This window comes from Mandrillus leucophaeus, unplaced genomic scaffold, assembly GCF_000951045.1.
Source record: "Mandrillus leucophaeus isolate KB7577 unplaced genomic scaffold, Mleu.le_1.0 Scaffold148, whole genome shotgun sequence".
NCBI classification, from domain to species: Eukaryota; Metazoa; Chordata; class Mammalia; order Primates; family Cercopithecidae; genus Mandrillus; species Mandrillus leucophaeus.
In genome coordinates, this window is record NW_012101454.1 from 1,798,982 (window position 1) to 1,819,451 (window position 20,470).

Consider the following 20,470-nt stretch of genomic DNA (forward strand, 5'->3'; position numbering starts at 1 on the left):
CCTCTGTGAAATCTTTCTTGATTCCTCAAACAGAATGGTGTGATCGTTCCTTTTTATAATGCCAGCCCCCTGTGTTTCATATTTCTTGCACAGTAGATTCTGGTCTGCCTTATTGTATAACCGGTGTGGTCTAATTTCATTCGTCTATAAGTTCTTGAGATTGGGGCTGAATCCTACTCATCTATCGGTCCCTACTACGCCTGTCACAGTGTCAGACACCTAATAATAACTCAGTCAACAGTGTTCAAATTGTGGTATGGAGCAGCAGGGCGTCCAGCCCAGCCCAGAGTCATTGGATAGCTTTCAGACAAGGCTGTTAGCTGTGTGAGGTAGGTGCATATTGCATGCTTGTCCCAAAATATTCTCTTGCAGGTGACTGACATTCTTTTTTGTATTAAAAAAAAAGATTTATAGAAAGCTCACAGCCCACATTTAAAGTACAAAATTCACCTATGAGAAATCAAGAAATGGAAGGAAGATCTAGAGGACAAGCCTAGCTTTTTTACCCCCTGGAGCAATCAAGGGGCAGCTACAGACACTAGAAAAGACCAGGGCTGGGAAACGGGAACAAATCTTTGATTTCACAGTCTTGCCTGGGGCCTTGACTGACAGTAGCTGCTGCTTTAACCTCCATCTGTGGCTTCACGCCTTTTTAGAAAGGACTCAGGAAATCACACTCGGGTCTTATAGGGAATATTTTCAGCCTAGGAGAAAAATTGTGAGCATGAGAAGCAAGCTTGTCTTGCTTTCCCATACCCAAAGACAGAGACTCATAAGACAACAGTCTGCAAAGAATCTGGAGACAAACGGTACAAAACATATTTAGCTTATTATTTTGAATGTTCTTTTTAATACTATTGTAGCAAAAACAAACAACAAATGGACAACCCACTCCTCCTCCAAACAATGTTTAATTTATGTATTTGTTAGATACATATTGAAATTCATTTTATGAAATCATAAACCCATGGCAAATTCTCAGTAGAGAAATTCATTGTAGGAAAATATGATCAGGGAAGATATGGTTTACGTGGATTAAAACAAAATTTTTAAAATCCATATTTGTGATTTAATCTGGATCACGTTTTATCCGCATTGCCTCAGATTTTTTTTTCCCCCCAGGATACTGCAGCTGTTCTTCCGGGTTCATTTATCGAGGAACACTGCCATCATGTGGCCTGATGTGTTAACACAGTCCCTAAAAGACAACTAGCAGCACGGTTTTAATTTTGATTCTCGCTCTAGAAAAATGTTTGTGGCTTTAAAATGTGCTTCGTCGTTTGAAGCTGTGTTTGTTAATACTTTTCTGAAATGGCATCCTTAAAATATCTGCCAAAGGATCAACTCTATGTCGCCTTTTGAATTTCTCAAGCATATAGTTATCACATCAAAAAATATATAAAATAATAATTGAACATTGCTCACTTTATAAATTTGTCAAGTTATCACAAGTTTATATACTGTAAAAAGAGTGGAATACTTTTCTTATATACACTAGCGTGGTTGCTTATTTTTTCTTTACACTGTCAGTTTAGGGAGGGGAGTTACAAAACTATAGAAAACTACAGAAAGGCAGCATAGTGTAGTTCAAAAACTAAAGTATGAAGCTTAACATTAGGTTGGAGTCTTCACTATGTGACTAAATAATTATGCAATTTTGTGCAAACATGTAAGCGAGATGGCCTCAGTGCTTTTTTTCTTAAATGAGAAGGTTCGATACTCCTAACAAGAACCTTTTTTTGCTGTAATTCTGTGACTCTACAAGCAAAATTAAGTTCTTTTAAAAAGCAAGAGTGTTGTTTCTCTTTAGGTATACTATTTTTCTATGGTTTTCTGAAAATATGTGCCCCCTTTCTCTCCACTCCTCTTTCCCATTCCTAACTACAGCTTTGTCTGCATAATTTGTTGTGCAATTTTTTTTTTTTTTTTCCTGCAAGGTCCCATAGTTTTGGCGTTGTGTTGAAGATTACTCCAGCTCAGTTTTCATGAATTAGATAGTTCCATACTATAAAATAAAACTGATGAATCTTTGCAGTTGGTAAACAACTTATTGGCTTCTGACAACTGTGGGTGTAAAAAGAACGTTACAAAAGACAATTCAGAGGACAGTCCAATTTCTTTACCCCGTGAAAGGGAAGGATGATTTTTTTCTCTTACTGCACCTCTGCATCATAAATTTGTCAAAAGTAAAAAGAGAATACAAATGCTGCCTGGAGCACAATTGTGAGGTTAATGTTCTGATGCGACAAAATTATGGTAAATTATTCCCTCGAGATAATGTTGTGAAGTGTGTAACTGGGTGAAGGATGGAAATACAAACTGGTGTTGATGTTTAAACTGTGCTGGATGGCATGTAAATGCAAGTCAGTTGCTAGGAGACCTGGAACACAGAGCTAATGCCCCCTCTGTGGGGCAGGGATGTTTGATCTCAAGAAACCTGGTCTTTCACAGTCAAAGATGACATTAAATGAATAGTCTGTCAAAATTCAGGTGGGCCAGTGCTTGGTTACTGCTTGTGTCAATCCAGCCATTCTGACATCCACCACCTGTAAAGAGAGCCGCTGAAAGGGAACAATCTAGCATCGTGCCGCTGACCAAGATTCTCCGGAAACACTCAGGGTAATTAGCTACGAATTCAGTTTAAATACTCTTACATGAAGGGCAGCTGGTTTGTTCGCTGATATGGGATCCAAGAAGTGGGCAGTAGCGGCTAAATAATCGCTTCAGCATTCCACAGAGAGGGATGCCAGGCCACAAATAGAGTTCCAAGCGAAGATGTGCTTGCGTAGGACTTTGGACCCTCCCGTTTACCAAGCAATCATTTCTGCCATTTGTGGGGATTGTTGAACAGATTTTAGGCTAAACACACATGTTTCCAGTATGTAAGATTGAGAATAAATACGCCGAACTTTAGAGCTGAAGTATGTTAGCAGTTCTTCCAGCGCCCCCCACTGCTTGAAGACAGAACCTGAATCAGTCTGTGGACAAGGGCAGCCCATAACATGGCTTCCACAGGGAACACTTTCAAAAAACTTCAGCAAGGTCTTCTGCCCTTGCAAAATAGTGTTAATCTTTGCCAATGTCCAGGACACTGTATTCCATAAGGGAGAAAAAAGCCCTAAAGGCTGAGGAGTGGGTCTAGTAGGTCTCATTTTACTTACAGGAAAAGAAGTCACTGAGAGATATTTTGAATTATTGGAAACATAACAGCTATGACCACCAGAGCTGGGAACACGATCCAGGTGTCTCAGTCTGACGGTCTTTCACCGTAACACCACTTAGTATTTCTCAGGAAAAATTGTGATGTTCTGTCAGTCCACTGATACGAACAACAGTAATAATTTGTAACTTTCCTATAATGCTTCACAATATGCAAAGCACGTTTATATACATTGTTTCACGTGATTTTTACAACCCTGGTAATTATTCTTATGAAATAACATACTTAGTCCACAGAATTGATCTGTATTGTTATAAAAGTATAGTTTTAATTGTACTAGCTTGCTGGCTCTTTATTATAATATTGTGGCCATGCCCCCAAATCAAGATGTGGAAGTGGAGGAGACTTTTCTTACTTGTGGGTCCACAGGAGCACACCTTGTTCTGATCTGTACAAGGGTGGCTTATGGTGTGGCTGCAATCCTAGACCTTACCAGTTTACTTTTCTTGGTAGCACATATTACCATGTGACAAACTATATATCTTACTGCCTGTTTTTTTGTCTGTTCCCTTGCAGCCCCTCCACTAGTATAAAAGCTCCATAAAGGTAAAGATTTTAACATGTTTTCTTTGCGTATCTGTAGTACTTAGAAAAAGTACTGGTGGTAGCTAAGATGGACCCCATTGATTCTCATTTCCTGGTTTTCACACCTTTAACAAAATCCTCTCTCACACTGAATCAGAGTTAGTCAGTGTGACCATAGGATATGATAGACATCGTGGTGTATGACTTACTAGGTTAGGTCATAAAAGATGTTGCAGCTTCCAACTGGCTCTCCTGGATCTTTCTTTCTGGGAGAAACAAGCTGCCATGTTCTGAGGATACTCAAGCAGCCGATGGAGAGAACTACATGGACACAAACCACATAACCAGTATCAACTTGTTAGCTAAGAGACTGAGCCACTTTTAAAGGGGATTGTCTAACCCCCGACCTTTGTGTCTTTAGTTTGAGCCTCAGACATCATAGAGCAGAGACAAGCCTTTCCCACTATGTCCTGATCCACAGAAACCATGAGAGATAATAAATGATGACTGTTGCTTTAAGCCAATACATTTTGAGGTTATTTGCTATGCAGCAAAAGATGACTAATACAGTGTCTGGCTCATAGTAAGTTACCAATAAATATTTATTGAATGAAGGGCTAAATGTGAGTCAATTTCTTACTAGATTACTCAGTGATCAAATAGAATATCTAATTAACCTGAATAAAACCATATAAAAATCCATTTAAGCAATAGAACATTGGTTTGGAGTCTCAAGATCTAGGCTTGAGTGTTATATCTGCTGCTTATTTGCTATTTGACCTTGTATAATTCATTTATAGTCTTTGATTCTTAGTTCCCCTGATCCGTAAACTAGAAATAATAATAACAATTAAAATTACATCACAAATAATACCTGCTGCCTTGAGGAGCCTTGTTGACATTGTGAACTTCTGGATCAGACCTCCGCTGAAACCCAAACACTACAACTGGAATTTTCCGTTATAGAAACCAATAAATCTTTACTGTTTAAATCAGTTCCAGTTGCTAGTGTTACTTACAAACAAAGGCATCTTTATACTAAGCACTAACACTAACATATAAAAGAATAGCAAAAAAAAGAAAAAAGAAAAAAGAAAAAACCCAACCAGATGACGTGTAATGAGTAAGATGCTACGTATTAGAGAAGTATAACAGATAAGAAGAAAGGGATGTCAGACACCTACCATCATCCATTTCTGTAATAGCAAGGACATCCTAATTCAGCTGCTGGGAAAGTCAGGAGGCCCAAGGGGTTCTGTTGCCACAGAAATTCTAGTTTCCAATTCTAACTGGCTTCAAATTTCTTCCCTATAGTTGCATTTGATAAGTGATTGTGGCTTAGTAGCATCAAATTCATGTTTAAATGCTATGATAAACCAAGGAGCCATTTGTGTTCCAGAGAAGATACTCCAAGTAGACAGATTATGTTGTACACAGACAAGCAGCTGGGACTTCGTGCCTGCTGTCTCAGCCATGGGTCCCCAGAGAGTACACCAGGGTCTTAAGGGCCACTTGCCTCAACATCATTGCCTTGTCAGAAAGGTCTTCATACTATTTCAAGAGCAAAGGACACTGTTCTGGACATGTCATGAAACAGTAATAAAAAGCTCATCTTATAGGATGGAGAGTTTTCATTTTTAAGAGCTGAGGAGACAGGAATTTCTGACAAGCCTGACTAGACAGTGTGAAACATGACCACTGTGTAATTTGACCTCCTGAGGTGACTTGAAGCAGTGGCTTGGATAGTGGAGGCAGGTCTCAAACCTGCTATTAGCATTGGTGGTATTGCTTCCTATGTGAGAAGGATTTTGATGGGCAATTTAATTAAGCTGCTATTTGCTTTGTAGGTGCAAATAATCTGTAAGTTGTATCCTTTGCTGCTCAGGTAAATCAATCAATTGATTTTTAGCAGAATTACATAGATAATATTTTCAACTTGATACATTTTTTAAATGAAAATTTGCTTTGTTTTCTTGGATTATTCCACCAAGTTTAGATCTAGGATTTATTTATATAGCTATGGGACAAGACTGAAATAGCTTCGGTGGGAAAAATTATAACCATCTCTTTAGGCTAAAATTTTAAAGTTGTATCCAGATATTAAAGCAATGCTTTAAAATTTCATTCTGAAGTCATGTTCCCTGCGGCCTTCGACCTTGAGGGCCAAGTTTTGAAGTTTGCCAACCTGAGTAAGGACCATCTGTGCATTGATCAGGTTTAAGTCTCAATGCAGACACTTAGAAAGATAGCCGTTGTGAGACTCAAGCATTAGGAAAACGAGGATATTTCTAAATCACCTTATCTCCTTATTTAGCACTTCAAGGACCATGCCTGAAGGACTCACGTCATAGGGTTTCTTTCACAAGGCAAAGATGATAACCATTCCACCTCTGGAGGGAGATCAATAGGCTTGCTGACATAGGGAGCAAAGGAAAAGCTAGAGAGGTAGTAAATAGTCCAGCTGGACCCTTGTAGCTAGGAAGGCTGGAAGCCTTGATGGATTGTGAGAGGATATATAGGCTCATCCAGGGGTCAGATGGCATGTACTCAGCCCTCCTCACACACTTCTTCCAAGGTTGAACTTTGATGGGATGGGGGGTGGTTTAGAAACAACCAGATATGCCTGAGGAATTTCAAGGCCACTGAGGTTAGTGGCTCAGCATTAGAGAGAATGTAGACCCCTTGGAAACTTCATTCCTTAGCTTAGGTCTATGTCTATTCTGGCCCTAAGAAGATGGCAAGAAGGTGGCACAATAGAAGATGACTTGTTCTTCATCGTCCTTGTCAGCCAATGGGCTGCAGTGTTTGAGGACATCAAAACTGTAGTCAAATGACCAGAACCACACACTCCAGTAGCCAGATAAGACCAAGTTAGTGAGGACTCATTCTGCCACAGAGATATCAGGGAGGGTCCAGAGGACAATGAGTCCGTCTGAGGACCCCTTTGCCTTCCAGTCACCATGAAGTCTTGTAAGGTGCATTCTTACTGCTGACTGCTATTCACTTGATACACGTGGTCTGGCCATACTGGTAATTTATGACAAAAGTCTCTTCCAATTAATACCAGTTGTTAAATATTAGCATTGTGAATATTGTTCCCCCATGTATCCCATATTCCCTGAAACTCTCTTAGGGGGAAAGCCTGAACTCTCAAACACAGAGAATTTTATTCAAAGAGACTGGTCATTTACCTAAAGAGACTGCTAAATATTTGGATCAGATTAACACCTCAGGTTGGACCAAAATTAAATTGTCCTTCTTTTTGCCACTAAGTTAGGTGTGGAGACCCATAATGGGGATCAGATCAAATGATTAGATATAAACAAACGGTATTATTTTTGTATGAAATTCAGTATATTTGCAACTTTGTGACAAATTCTAGTGTATAGGAAATGGAGACGATCTAGGGATTCCCATTGCCACTTACATCTGTTAGTGAGCTAAGTTACACATGGGCAGGGATTTTTGTGTTTGTTCACTGCTGTATCTGCAGTGCCCAGAATAAGTGTCTGGCAAATGGTAGGTACTCGGTGAGTATATGTGGAAAGAATCATAACAATAGCATAAAACAGACTTGCAAAGTGCTCTCTAAGAATGCCAATAAAATTTCAACAAAAGCAGTGTGTCACAGAGAGTTGGGAGCCAATCCCTTGGTTGAGGAAGTATTTCCAGATATGGCTCTTTTTGTTATTGCTATTTTTCAAAAATTATGTAATTTAAAATCTTCAAAAATTGTAAAATGTTTAACATTAAAAAATAGAAAAAAAAAATTGGCAGGGCACAGTGGCTCATGGCTGTAATCCTAGCACTTTGGATGGCCGAGGCAGGAGGTTCACTTAAACTTAGGAGTTGGAGATCAGCCTGGGCAACATGGCAAAATACTGTCTCTTCAAAAAAAAACATACAAAATTTAGCCAGGTGTATCGGTTGCATGCCTGTAGTCCTAACTACTCCAGAGGCTGAGGTGGGAGGATGACTTGAGCCTAAGAGGCAAAGGTTGCAGTGAGCCCAGATTGCACCACTCCATTCCAGTCTGGGCGACAGAGTGAGACCCTGTCTCAAAATAAAATAACAAACAAAACTAATCTACAGTATTAGAAGTTAAGACTTATTGTTATCTCTGTGAGGCAGGTGTTTTGTTTAGAAGAGGACATAAAAGGGGCTTCAGGTAAACTTGAACTAGTCTATGATTTAACCTCATTGTTGATTACAGGTAAACTTGAACTAGTCTATGATTTAACCTCATTGTTGATTACACGAGTGTGTTCACTCAAAATTTGACAAGCTGTATACCTATAACTTGTCAATTTCTTGAATTTATATTACACATCAATAAAACAAGTTAAAAAACATCATTTACATACTTAAGTAAATTCTAAGAATCAAATAGTATCATTGTAAGGTTTTTTAAAAGTCATGTTCTTAATTATTCTGCAGAAAGTTTGCACTAGTTTTGACTTCCACAAACAATATAAAATGCAATTTATTTGCATTCTCTTTAGTACTTGCCATTATAATTTTCCTAATTTTTAATGATTTTATGTAAGAAAAATTAAGTATATACTTTTCTCTCCAACTTTTTATTTGAAAAATTTCAAACTTACAGAAAAGCTGAAATAATAGTGTAATGGACACCAATATATCCCTTATTAGATTCACCAACTCTTTAAGTTTTTGCCACACTTGCTATTCTCTATTTATACATACGTGTATATATATGTATATGTATGTATACACGTGTGTATATATATTACACATGCGTGCGTATATGTATACGTATATATGTATATTTAGTACATATACATATATACGTATACATATACATATATACATACACACGCATGTGTAAATAGAATATATATATACACACACATCTATCTATCTGCATTTCCGAGCTACTTTTAAAGAAGTTTTAGACATCATGACAATTTATCCCTTAGTGTATCACTTAAGGGTAAGAATATTTTTTGACATAACCACAACACATTTATCATTATACTTCTATATTGTCAAGTAATATCTAGTCCACGTTTATAGTTCCACAATTGTCCCAATACTGTCTTTTCTAGCTGATTAAAAAACAGGATTCAATAAAGTTCATTCACATGTTGCGTTTAGCTGTTTTATCTCTTCAGTTTCTTTTTTACCTAAAATAGTCTCTGCCCCCGACCATCCCCCTGCACCCAGATTTTCATGATATTAAAATTTTTCAAGTCTAGGTCGCTCGAAAACCTCCTGTTTGTCTTCAAATGTGTATGACCGTGGTTGATTTTACAAGCTCATACTGTAAAATTATTACAGGTTTTTAGAAGCACATGTATCACCAACTGTAACAGATTTTCATTTTTGGATATTGGTTAGTCAGAGCAAGACACTGGATCTCCAGCCAGGCACCAGATGTTTTTATTGAGGGGAAAAAAAAGAGCATTAAGAGCTTTTAAATCTTTTGTTATTACTTTGATCATATAAGAAATAATTGTGACATTTCGTGCTTGGAAATGTATCACGGGGGCTTTCCTTCATATTGACACTATATATTACTGAATGGATCAGTTAATATATAACCAGTTTAAAGGACCTGAAAATGTAGTGACAGCCAAGAAGGATATTTTGAAGTTTGAAATGATCCCTATATAAATAGAACGGATCAGCATAACTTTGGGATAAAATTAGCCGACAGTTTGTGGACTCTCCAGCATGCGCCTGTTTGCTTGGTGCTGTTCTCTTGATAAATCACAACAAAGCTTCCAGAAGGAGAGGAAGGATGGACGGCACCACTGCCCCTGTTACTAAATCTGGAGCTGCCAAGTTAGTTAAGAGAAATTTCCTTGAGGCTCTAAAGTCCAATGACTTCGGAAAATTGAAGGCTATTTTAATCCAAAGGCAAATAGATGTGGACACTGTTTTTGAAGTCGAAGATGAGAATATGGTTTTGGCATCTTATAAACAAGGTAAAAACATATAGGTGTTATTGTAAAACTGGTAGAAAATGATTTTTTTTTTTAAATGCAGTGTCAGTTATCCTCTCTAAACAGTAGCTTGTATTGTTTCTTTAAGTTTTCATTTTAAAAATATTTCTAAATTGATATTTTCTTTCTTTTTAAACTAAAACACATGGTGGACTGATATATATGTATAAGTTGTGTCTCTCCTTTTCTTTTCCCATCCTTGGGTGGGCCTAGGACTTGAAATGTCAGACAATCATTTTTAGCAACGCACTCTCTGTTTTTAACTTTTCTTCTGACTATGATGATATAGAAGGAAGAAAACATTTCTAGATTATGGCTAAGCAGATTGTTGAAACCCTATCTTAGACAATGTACCTGGTTTAGGAACAGGCGGCTAATTCTCCATTAACAGCCACTTAAAGATATATCCTCTCTATGTCCATGTGGATGAAAAAGAGGACTCTCCCCAGCATTTGGAGGGTTAATAAATGGATAAAGCAGTGTCATAGGCACCTTGATGGTCTTCATCATTTTAATGAGTTTTCAGTTCAGGCACAAAAGCTGAATTCAGCAAAACCAAAAAGTTAACTTTTTTCCTGGACTACAATAATTGTTCAAAATTGTAGATATGCTTAATACAGACTACCTGCCTTATAAAGACCTAAGGAAAACAAAAATTAGAACTTTTTTTTTACCAAGAAATTTTCTGGAACCCATGCTTAATAAATCAGAAATAAATTAGAGTTCCACTGATTCTGATTTCCCAAATCAACTGGCTAATGGAGGGGAACGTGAGCAGTTAGATCATCTGGTGAGCATACTGCAAACACGCTGCTCAACATCACTAATGTTTAATACAATATAGATGCTAAGGTCTTGTGTATAGCATTTAGAGACAGTCATTATTTTCATGTTTAAAGATGATTTCGGGTCATATATAAATCATCATTATAATCCATTTCCAAATACAAATGCTAATGGTACATTATCTATTTCTTCATTAATTTACTGTCCTCTGTCAGTTCTGAGGGAAGTGTAGAAGAGTTGAAGCTACTTACTGTGTTTAAGACTTTTACTCAAAGGCTTTATAATATTTTCACATTAGTGACATTAATATATTGATGGGAAGACAAAGAAGGGATCTATTTTTTAAAAAGTTTATGGGGTCTCTGTTAGAAAGAAAATTTGTATATACTATTTAATTAGATTGCTTTCATCTTATAACTTTGTTCAGTGATAGAGTGTCTGAATGCTAAACTAATTTTAAAGATGTTTTTAAAAAGCTTATAATTCTGCCTAGGGCGAAATAACTCAGGTTCAAGTCAGTGGGTAAGTTATTTGACCGTGAATTGCAAAGACTGTCTACTCTCATCTCCTGAGCAAGTCAAGTTGCACAGGATTGTGCAAAGTTTCTGAGGATATAAGAAACGAAGTTTTAGGTGCAGGCTCTAGGGAAGTGGAGGGGAGTGGGGGGGTTGGTTCTCCTGCTTCCACCGGTGTCATCACCCTTGAAGGAAAAGAAAATACATTTTAAATTATTCTTGTCAATGTGAGCTGACTCCTACAGTCCTCATAGAGCTAAATTTTCATTCACAGGAATTGAGGTGTTTTCATAGTGTTAGGACTGTGGGATGTGGCTTTCAATTAAGGAGATAGCAAATTACACCCTCTGGAAAAGGAAAACAATAGTTCCATTCTTACGTATGCCAGGTGGATGTTTGCACAGAACTAGTAAAATTTGTGGTCTTACTTTTAGGGTTTATGCAGGAAATTTGTGTCTGTGCATTCAGGTGTAGAAAGAAACACACTACTCTGTTCAATATTAGTATGGGCATAAGGACCTGTCTCTTTAGTCTTAAATCCAGGTTAAGACTTCATCTTAAAAGTTTCTTCAAATTTTTTTCACATGCTTCCAGCCTTATCATCGATCCTTTTAAACTTAGGAATGGAAAGTTAGGAATGGAAATGATAAATGGAATCCTAGCTGCTAGAGATCTAAGTGGTTATATCAATTTCTTAAGTCATAAAGTCATTGTCAGGCAACAGCCTGGAGCTGAGCAGTCTACAGTGGTTAGTTAGTTGTTTTCTAAATAGTTCAAAGGAACAGGACCCATTTCTATGTGGTTTTAAAGGGTATGTGGCTGGATTAAAGTTTGTGAGACTTTATTAAATCAAAGGAGAAGTTTTGGCCATTGGACGCTGTTGAACTGCTACATACTGCTCTTTGATTGTTTTTAAAGCACTTTTGAAAAGTTCTACACAGAAGTGCATGAATAAGCGTGCAACTTGATTACTTTTCACAAAATAACAAACCTATGTAGCCAACATCCAGATGAGGAAACAGAACATTCCTGTTTACTTTTAAAGTGTGGGAATCTTCAGGTTTCAGTTATTTTTGGCTTAATAAGAAAGACAATGTGCAAAACCTATAACAAATCTCATGCTACTCTTAAATTTCCTTGTGTAATCAATACTAAAATTCTGTATTCAACATTTGATAGTCCTATAGAAAATGAAAAGTAGTACAATCAATTCTAAACCATTCTTATTTATTTAGAACATACAGCATTTTTATACGATTTAAAAATTAACTAAATTTTATCCCGAAATATAGTCCATCTAAGCCTATATGAAAGTCAGTGTATAATTTTTGAAAAAGGAACTCAGAACTCTGCTGGCAAATAAATCACCTAAAATCTAAATAGTGCTCCCCAAATTTACAATCTAGTTGGCACACCAGTAATCAAAAGTTGAGCTCATAAGCAAATATGAAATGTGGATTTTGTGAGGAAGACAGAATGAAGCTATTGGAGTACAAATAAGTCTGGAAGCTCATTTCTGCTTTCCTCTGTAGCACTGGGCCCATCTCATTGAGTATCTTCTCTTTCCAGTTTGACAGAAAACAGAGTTCGTGTTCAAACTGTGGATACTGTCTTTCTCCAGTACCTAATCATGATACTTAAAGTTAGAGAGTTCTCACTTTACTTTTCTAAGTTATTTTAAGCTTCATAATAAAATCTTCAGATGAAATCATGTTTTATTAATTTAAAGAAATTTTCCTCACATTTTGTAAAGCAAACATTTAAAATGTACTGGTTGGCATTTGAGAGACCTCCCTGGGAATGGCGGAGAGAATGGGTCTTAAAAGCAAAAACAAGTAAGCAAAAATTGTGTTTACCAGGTGATCACTTTAAAATAAAAATGATACAAAGAAAACGTAAAGAACAACTTTCTAACTACCAAATGCGATACGTCATTGAAAGTCAAGGGATGTCAGTGATATAAAATTTATTATGAGCCAAGCATAAAATAAATCTTTAAAGAAAACACAAAGGTCCCTTCTATTGGTTTTCACTGGTGAACTCCATACTGGAAACATGAAGGACTGTCCATAAAACTGTTGTCAAAGGCTTTACCAACTACACAGCTTGATCTTCCTTCAGATGTATGAGCTGTGGCTCATAAATGATACGGGCAAAATTTCATACTTATCTCTTTGGTAGGAAACTCCCTAGTCAGCAAGGTTCATCGGAGTCCTTTTATTAATCAGGGTAATGCACTTTAAGTACTTCGTTTATGGCCCACAGCCACTGATTCCTTGGTTGGTGGTCATATTTTTAATTAAAATAACCAATGAATGATTTCACTTGAAAACTTTCTGGCAGGTACTCTATCTACTTTACTAAGTAGTAACTTACATCCAAATATTGTGAAAGCTCTTATTTCCACTCTCCGAATGAATAATTTCTTTATCACCTAATTTTCCTCTTTGCCAGAAATTCACTCTCCTGCTTTCCCATTTCCATCCTAGGGTTCTTTTCCTTTCTTCGATGTTCAAACTTTTTTCTCTTACATTTTACACTTCAAACTTGCTTTTTCCCCCTGCTTCCCAGGGGAACTTTGAGTTATCTGGAAAATATTAGCTATTAAAAAATAGCCAAGAATTGTGCTTCAGTCTGTAATCCTTCAGGACTGTGTAAATACGTGGACACAGGCAGAGCAAATGTCTGCTAATCCAGCCACGAGCAGTGTGTGTAACCTTTGGCTGTAATAACAGAGGCTTCTCGTGTGTGGGGTTCTTTTGACTCAGATAACATTATAGCTGATAACTGTTGCAGAGCCCAGGCTTAGCTGAAGGTTTACCAGAAATGTGTACATCCTCTCCAAACGCTGGAGCAGAACCAAGCCCCTCTTCCAAAAGAAGGCCCAAACACTTCGCTCCTTGCTATATTTCTAGGCAGCTTTCTACCCAGCTATTGGGGCATATCTCTTTGGTTTCAGATCTAAATTAAGCACACACACACGTGCGTGCACACACACACACACATACACACACACAGGATTAGTCTGCATATTTTTTTTTCCAGGGATAAAACTTCTAAAATTCCTTTAGAACTTTTAGCTACAAGTGATATCAGTTTGGAGGTAAACTGCATGAAGCCTTTGGATCATAGATGGCTATTTAAAGATTTGGGGGCAATGGAGTTTGAGAGTTCGAGTTGATTCTGTCAGTACTTGTTATATGAACATGGACACTTTATACTACTTAACCTCTTCCAGACTAATTATCTTCATTTGTAAAATGGAAACTTTGACAAGACCCTCTCTAAGTTCAGATTCCTGCATGCAGATAATTAATCATATTATGCAGGTGAAGCTGTGTAAACAGATTATGTATCATGGTTAAAGCCACATGAGCATGGCCTGTATTTGGGAGTTCCTGTGGGGTTTGTACATAGGGGAAATAATCTGTATTTTTCTTTTCTTTTTAGTGAACTTCTTACCCAAACAGAACTCTTCTGCAAGGAGCTGTCACTGCACACAGACTGTAGACATGGGGAAGTGTGTGAGTGGTTTACATTAGAGGGAGGCAGCCGCTCCTTCACCTCCCATCCCCAGCTCCCACGGGCTTGGTCTCCTGGTTCTGCCTCACCTCTGTCCTTTGCACAGTCTAAACACATAGTAAAAGGGCAACCTGAAATCTGCAGAGGTGAACAGAGAGGGGCTTTGAAAGACAAATACTAGGAATAAATCACATTCTAGGTTTCGAAGTCCTGGGAAAATTTTGCTGTGGGAAGAAGGGAGTGTGTAAAAAATGAATCTGCCTGATCAGTTAATTGTGTTTCTAGCATGCTGTGATCATTGGTGGTTATATTTTGGGGGACGAATTCTGATCTCTTGACATATCAGCATCAGCACAAGATTGTGAACAGGCACAGCCTTATCTGTGATTTTTGAAGATAGTTTTACCTGTGGTTTGGCCCTCCATGACAGTAAGTGTGTTTTACTTCCACACTTACTACACAACGACCTGTAGGCCCCACCTCATTTTAAAGTTATGATTGTACGTTCATGTCCCTTTTGCCAGGGGCTGCTCTTTTCTCTGCTCAAAGCAGCAGGCTTTCCTGATATGCTCGGGGCTGAATTATTCAACAATCCCTCCCCCCACATTACTACCAAAGTTTTGCAACACAGCCTCCAGATACACTTCAGTACACCCTAAACCATAGCCTGCAATCTGTCCTCTTCCCATTTCTCCACTTCAGCTCCCCAGGGGCAGCAGCCAAGGTGTCTTGTTGCCACCTACCTACACACACTCCTATCTTAGGAGAGGTGAGTTGTAGCCACAACTCCATTCTGGGAGCTGGCTGATTTCCAGGACTTGGTAGTCTGTGAGCCTGATTGACCAGTTAATGTTTACGATTACAGGAGATGCAGAAAAAACTGACTGAGAGGCCAAGGATGACTGATTCACGTAATACATGGGCAGGAGAGATTCTTTAGGTGCTACTGGCAAGTTAGGAGGAGGAAAAAAATTCAACTAGCAAATGCATTTCCACATCAGAGATGTGAAATATTACAGATGAATTGTGGATCTTCTTCCTTTCCTTGTGATTTGCGAAGCAGGCTTGGAGGTAATTCTATTCTGCTTCCACAAAGACAAAGACAAAGACAGATAGAAATTCTGCATTGCGGGTATTCTGAGTCTATGAGTTTGGATTGAGGCAGGCAACTCATGGCTCTAGCAGGATGAAAAAGTGGCAGTTTTCTCATCTGGAAAATGAAAGGCTTGGACTGGATAATCTTCCCTCCAGTGCTGACATTCTGTGTTTCTTTGATTTTACATCAAAATGGTGTTTTCTTAATCAGCTCTCTGCTGCTTCCTTTCTGGGATCATTTTTCTTCCCATTGCAGAAGCAGGCGCAAGTTTCCAATCAGTTGTCACAGAGAGCTGCCTAATTTTTGCTGTTAATCAGCAGGCAAAACACACCCTGGTTTTCAGACCTGGAACCAACTTCTTAGGCAGTTAGAAAAGACTGTTTTTGCCAATTGCTTTTTGAGGAAATCTGAGTATTAAAATGACTGATTAAGTATTGATGTTAATATGATTCATTCATCATCAAAAGCAAGCTGCATAACATACAGCTTAAGAACTCTGCTTGGAACAGAGATTCAACGTACATAACTCAGTAGAAATGTATAAATGAATCTATATGCATATACATAGTGTGTGCATATCAGTTTGCATACACATACACACGAGGCATGGAGTTGATACTCCCCAGCTCAGACCGTCTATGACATTACTTAGTTCTGCCACGGAAAGTCCGTATAATCCAACACCATCTCTTCCCAGTGTCTGGAATCTCAAATTAATACCTTAGAATTTAATTCTATTAGCTGAATATAGATTTTTCCATAAATTCAGATAATCCTGAGAGTGATCACACTTTAAACAATCCTCAGTCCATTAGACCTTAATGTGAAATAACTGGATTTCTTTTTAAAGAGTAGATTTGGATAAAGGGAAAGGTGGGAGGCAGAGAAAGCAAGATGGCTCTAGAATTCTGAATGGAGTAAAAAAGGGATTAAAGTTTGTGTGTGTGTGTGTGTGTGTGTATGTGTGTGTGTGTGAAGCTATGTTGGAGGATACATTGCAGAAAGACAAACTTCTGGTTGAGTTCATTCATTCCTGTGGGATTAATCACTGTGCACAACCTTGTAAAGAGCTTATTCAAATTAAATTATTCTTTCCCCTCCGGACAGAGAGACAATAGCTTATTTTAATTTTATTTATTTTTGTTAAAAAGCAATACATGCACAGGATACTACATTTAAAAGTTACTAAGGGGGTATTCAAGAACAAGTGCATGTCTGTCCTGATCCACTAACCCTCCAGTTCTTCTTGGAGGCCACCACTATAACCAGTTTCTTGTTCTCGGTGTTTACAAATATAATTGCTTATGATAGCATAGTCTGTATACTGTTTGGCTCCCTGCTTGTCTCACTCAGTAATATATCTTGAGATCTTTCTATTTCAGTCTATACAGAACTGCCCCATTTTTTTTAATGGTTGTATAATATTTGATTGGATGGATGTATCATAATTTATTTAAGAAGTCTCCTATCAATTGACATGGAGGTTGTTTAACCATTCAGAGAATTCTGTAGTGTAGTGCATGTTCTTATATGTAGACGAGGTTGTCAAGATTCCCAAGTCCGGGAGCATGTTTCACAGAGTACAATACAAATGGTGTTCTTTGTGGAGTTGTGCAATACAGTGGTCCTTTAGGATGTTTCACATAGGTGTTTATGCTTATAGCAAATACACAGGAGTGGCATGTCTCTAGTGTTTTTCACTTAAATGAGAGAAATTTAATACCTGATCACCAGGCCCACTTTTAATGTGGTCATCATCTTCAGAGCACCCTCTAGTAGTTCATCATTTCTTGTAAGGGGCAATGCCCAGAAGTAATCGTAATATTCTAGATTTCTTCTGGTCTCATCTAATCAGTGAAGAATACAATGTTTGCTTCTCTTGTTCTGGGCTCTACACTTTTATTGATGTAGTTTCAGATTGTATTAGTTTTTTGGCAGCACCATCCCACTGTTGGCTTATTTTGAGATTACAGCTCAAATCCCTAGGTTGTTTCTCAAATAAATGACCATTAAATCATATTCTGCTTACCTTGTACTTATAAGTGGAATTTTTATAACCTATAAGCAAACTTTTGATTTACTCATGTTAAAATCTATTTTGTTGTTTCAGACCTAAACTAACTTCTATGCTGTGGCTGTTGAATAACTATCTCTTCATCTTCTTGCCCTCAGTATTTCTTTCTGTACCTATTTTCCATTCTCCACTCATAAAAGCTTAAATGCTATGGCTATTGACATTGACATAGAAAGGAAGTTTATAAAGTCATCATAGTTATAGCTTGTCAAACGTGGCAATAGTTGGAGACTTATAGAAAAAAGACCAGCTCAGCAAATAGAAGTCAGAGATCAGAGGGAGAAGAGAGAGAGAGAGGCTGAGAGAGAGAATGCACATTTCCAAAAACCAATGGGAAAAATTATCAAAGATCTCAGTTCTAGGCGCATCTACACTTCTCCTGCCCAATTCATTTATGTAGGGCTGTAGACATCATTAATTATGCAACATATCTTATTTTCCTGTTTATTTTGGCTGCTAGGAAATTCAAAGGCAAATTTGCAATGCCATTCTAGTGTACAGGATAGAGTTTATATTTTGTGTATGTATTTATCTTACTTTTGACATTTTAATTTTCCTACTTTTTTATTTTGCCCTTATTTTCTAAATCGTTTTAAAAATCTTAAGGTGTGTGAAAGTTGAGAGTTGCCTTAAATTCATCTTTGGAAAGAGATATTGCATAAATCAACAGGCAGGCAAATAAAATTTTGGAGTGATAATTTTTAAAAAAGATTAAACACATTCATATGTTCGATTGACAACAACTATAGGAAAACAGATTTTGGATAGAATAAAAATTATAAGCTTGCAACTAACAGCCTTGGAATCATTCAAGACAAACTCTCAATGATTGACAGCTTTAAAAAAATATCCTTGAAGCATCTCAAGTAACTCACCATGCAAAATAAAATACAATTACCTAAATGAAAATCCCAAAATTAAATGCTTGTAAGACCTAGAAAGGTAAAGTAAATAAAGGAACAAGACACAGTAATAAGAAATAGTAGAGACAGTGAGAGCTTGAGAAAGCCTGTTCCCCTGATGAACATCAGAATACCCTATTAAACAAAATGCCTGCAGACCCACTAGCTGTTACTTTAAAACCTCTGTCATCCCCTCTCCACTCCACTTTTGTAAATGTGACCAAAATAAAATACCTTGTAAAAATCCGCATAAAACAGGGAGAAAGCCTAGGTCACGAAGTTAAACTTTCTTTCCTTTTTTTTTTTCTTCAGGTTATTGGTTGCCTAGCTATAAATTAAAGTCTTCCTGGGCCACAGGCCTGCATCTCTCTGTCTTGTTTGGTCATGTGGAATGCCTTCTGGTGCTACTGGACCACAATGCTACAATCAACTGTAGACCCAATGGGAAAACCCCTCTTCACGTGGCATGTGAAATGGCCAATGCGGATTGTGTTAAGATCCTCTGTGATCGTGGGGCAAAGCTCAATTGCTACTCCTTAAGTGGACATACAGCTTTGCACTTTTGTACAACTCCAAGTTCCATTCTCTGTGCCAAGCAATTGGTTTGGAAAGGTAAGCCTTTCTGGGTGGCCAACATTGTTGTCTGCTTGTATACTCATGGTTTCAAGACTTTGTGACCATGTGATGTAGTAAGCATAAAGGTGCAATTACACCTAGTACAGAGGGCCCTAAAAATACATAGTTCTGTTGATCCAGGTAATTCAGTGATGATCACATTGGAATCTTATTATTATTTAATAGCAGGAATTTCATTCATTTACTTAACAAATATTTATTTAGCTTCCATTATGCATCAGGTAATGCACTAAGTAAATGAAAAAGAGAAAATACACCTACCCTCAAAGAAAGTATATTCTAACAGGGGAGATAAATATTAACAAAATAAATTCATAAATATATAATTATAAATTGGGAAAGTGTTGTGAAGGAGAAAACAGGGTTATGAATGAGAATGTCAGAAGTGAATTACTATAAAATGTGTAAAGGCTTCTCTAAGGATATTATGCTAGGTAGGCTGAAACTTTAAGAATGAAAAGGAGGGCCAGGTGCAGTGGCTCATGCTTGTGGTACCAGAATCTTTGGAGGCTAAGGTGGGAGGATCACTTGAGCCCAGGAGTTCGAGACCAGTCTGGGCAACATAGGGAGACCCCATCTCTACAAAAAGTAAAAAAAAATAGCCAGGCATGGTGGCATGCACCTATGGTCCCAGCTACTCAGGAGACTGAGGCAGGAGGGTCACTCGATCCCAAGAGGTCAAGGCTGCAGTGACTTGTGATTATGCCACTGCACTCCAGCCTGACTGACAGAGTGAAACCCTGTCTCAAAACAAAAAAACAAAAAGCAAAAACAAACAAACAAAAATCAAATGGGAAGGAGACAGTCATTAAAAAAGGAAGCCGAGAGGAAGAGGGGTCTAGCTATAGGAAACAACTTGAGCAAAGTTGCTAAGAGAGCAATAAAACTTGGAATATTAAACGGATAGAAGAGGGCTACTATGATCAGAGTATCATGGGTGTGGGGTAGGGTGGGAAGGACAAGAGGGTAGAGGAGAGAGTCACAAGATGACATTGGATGTGTTAGATCCTGCAGGGCCTTCGAAGGTGAAAGTGTAGGGCTCTGAAATAGAGCCACAAGAAAGTTTTCAGTAAGACAGTGACATGATTTCATTTTCCTTTGAAGTCATTATTCTGGAGTTAGGCAGAAAACAGATTGGAGGTGGACAAGAATGGAAGCAGGGAGACCAGTAGGGAAGCTATTTTAATAGTCTAGTTGAGAGAAGATGGTGGCTTGCACTAGGGGC

At 37.8% G+C, this 20,470-nt stretch overlaps 1 protein-coding gene across 1 annotated transcript in view; it reads left to right on the top strand.

Moving 5' to 3' along the window:
- The first annotated feature begins 9,444 nt into the window (after window positions 1–9,444).
- The window catches only part of ASB4 (ankyrin repeat and SOCS box containing 4), a 53,162-nt gene continuing 42,136 nt past the window's right edge, over window positions 9,445–20,470 (top strand). Inside the window, exons 1-2 of the mRNA XM_011974688.1 lie at window positions 9,445–9,696; window positions 18,922–19,221. Coding sequence (XP_011830078.1) covers window positions 9,510–9,696; window positions 18,922–19,221 — 487 coding nt within the window. The 5' untranslated portion in view covers window positions 9,445–9,509. The remainder of the gene's footprint in view (window positions 9,697–18,921; window positions 19,222–20,470) is intronic.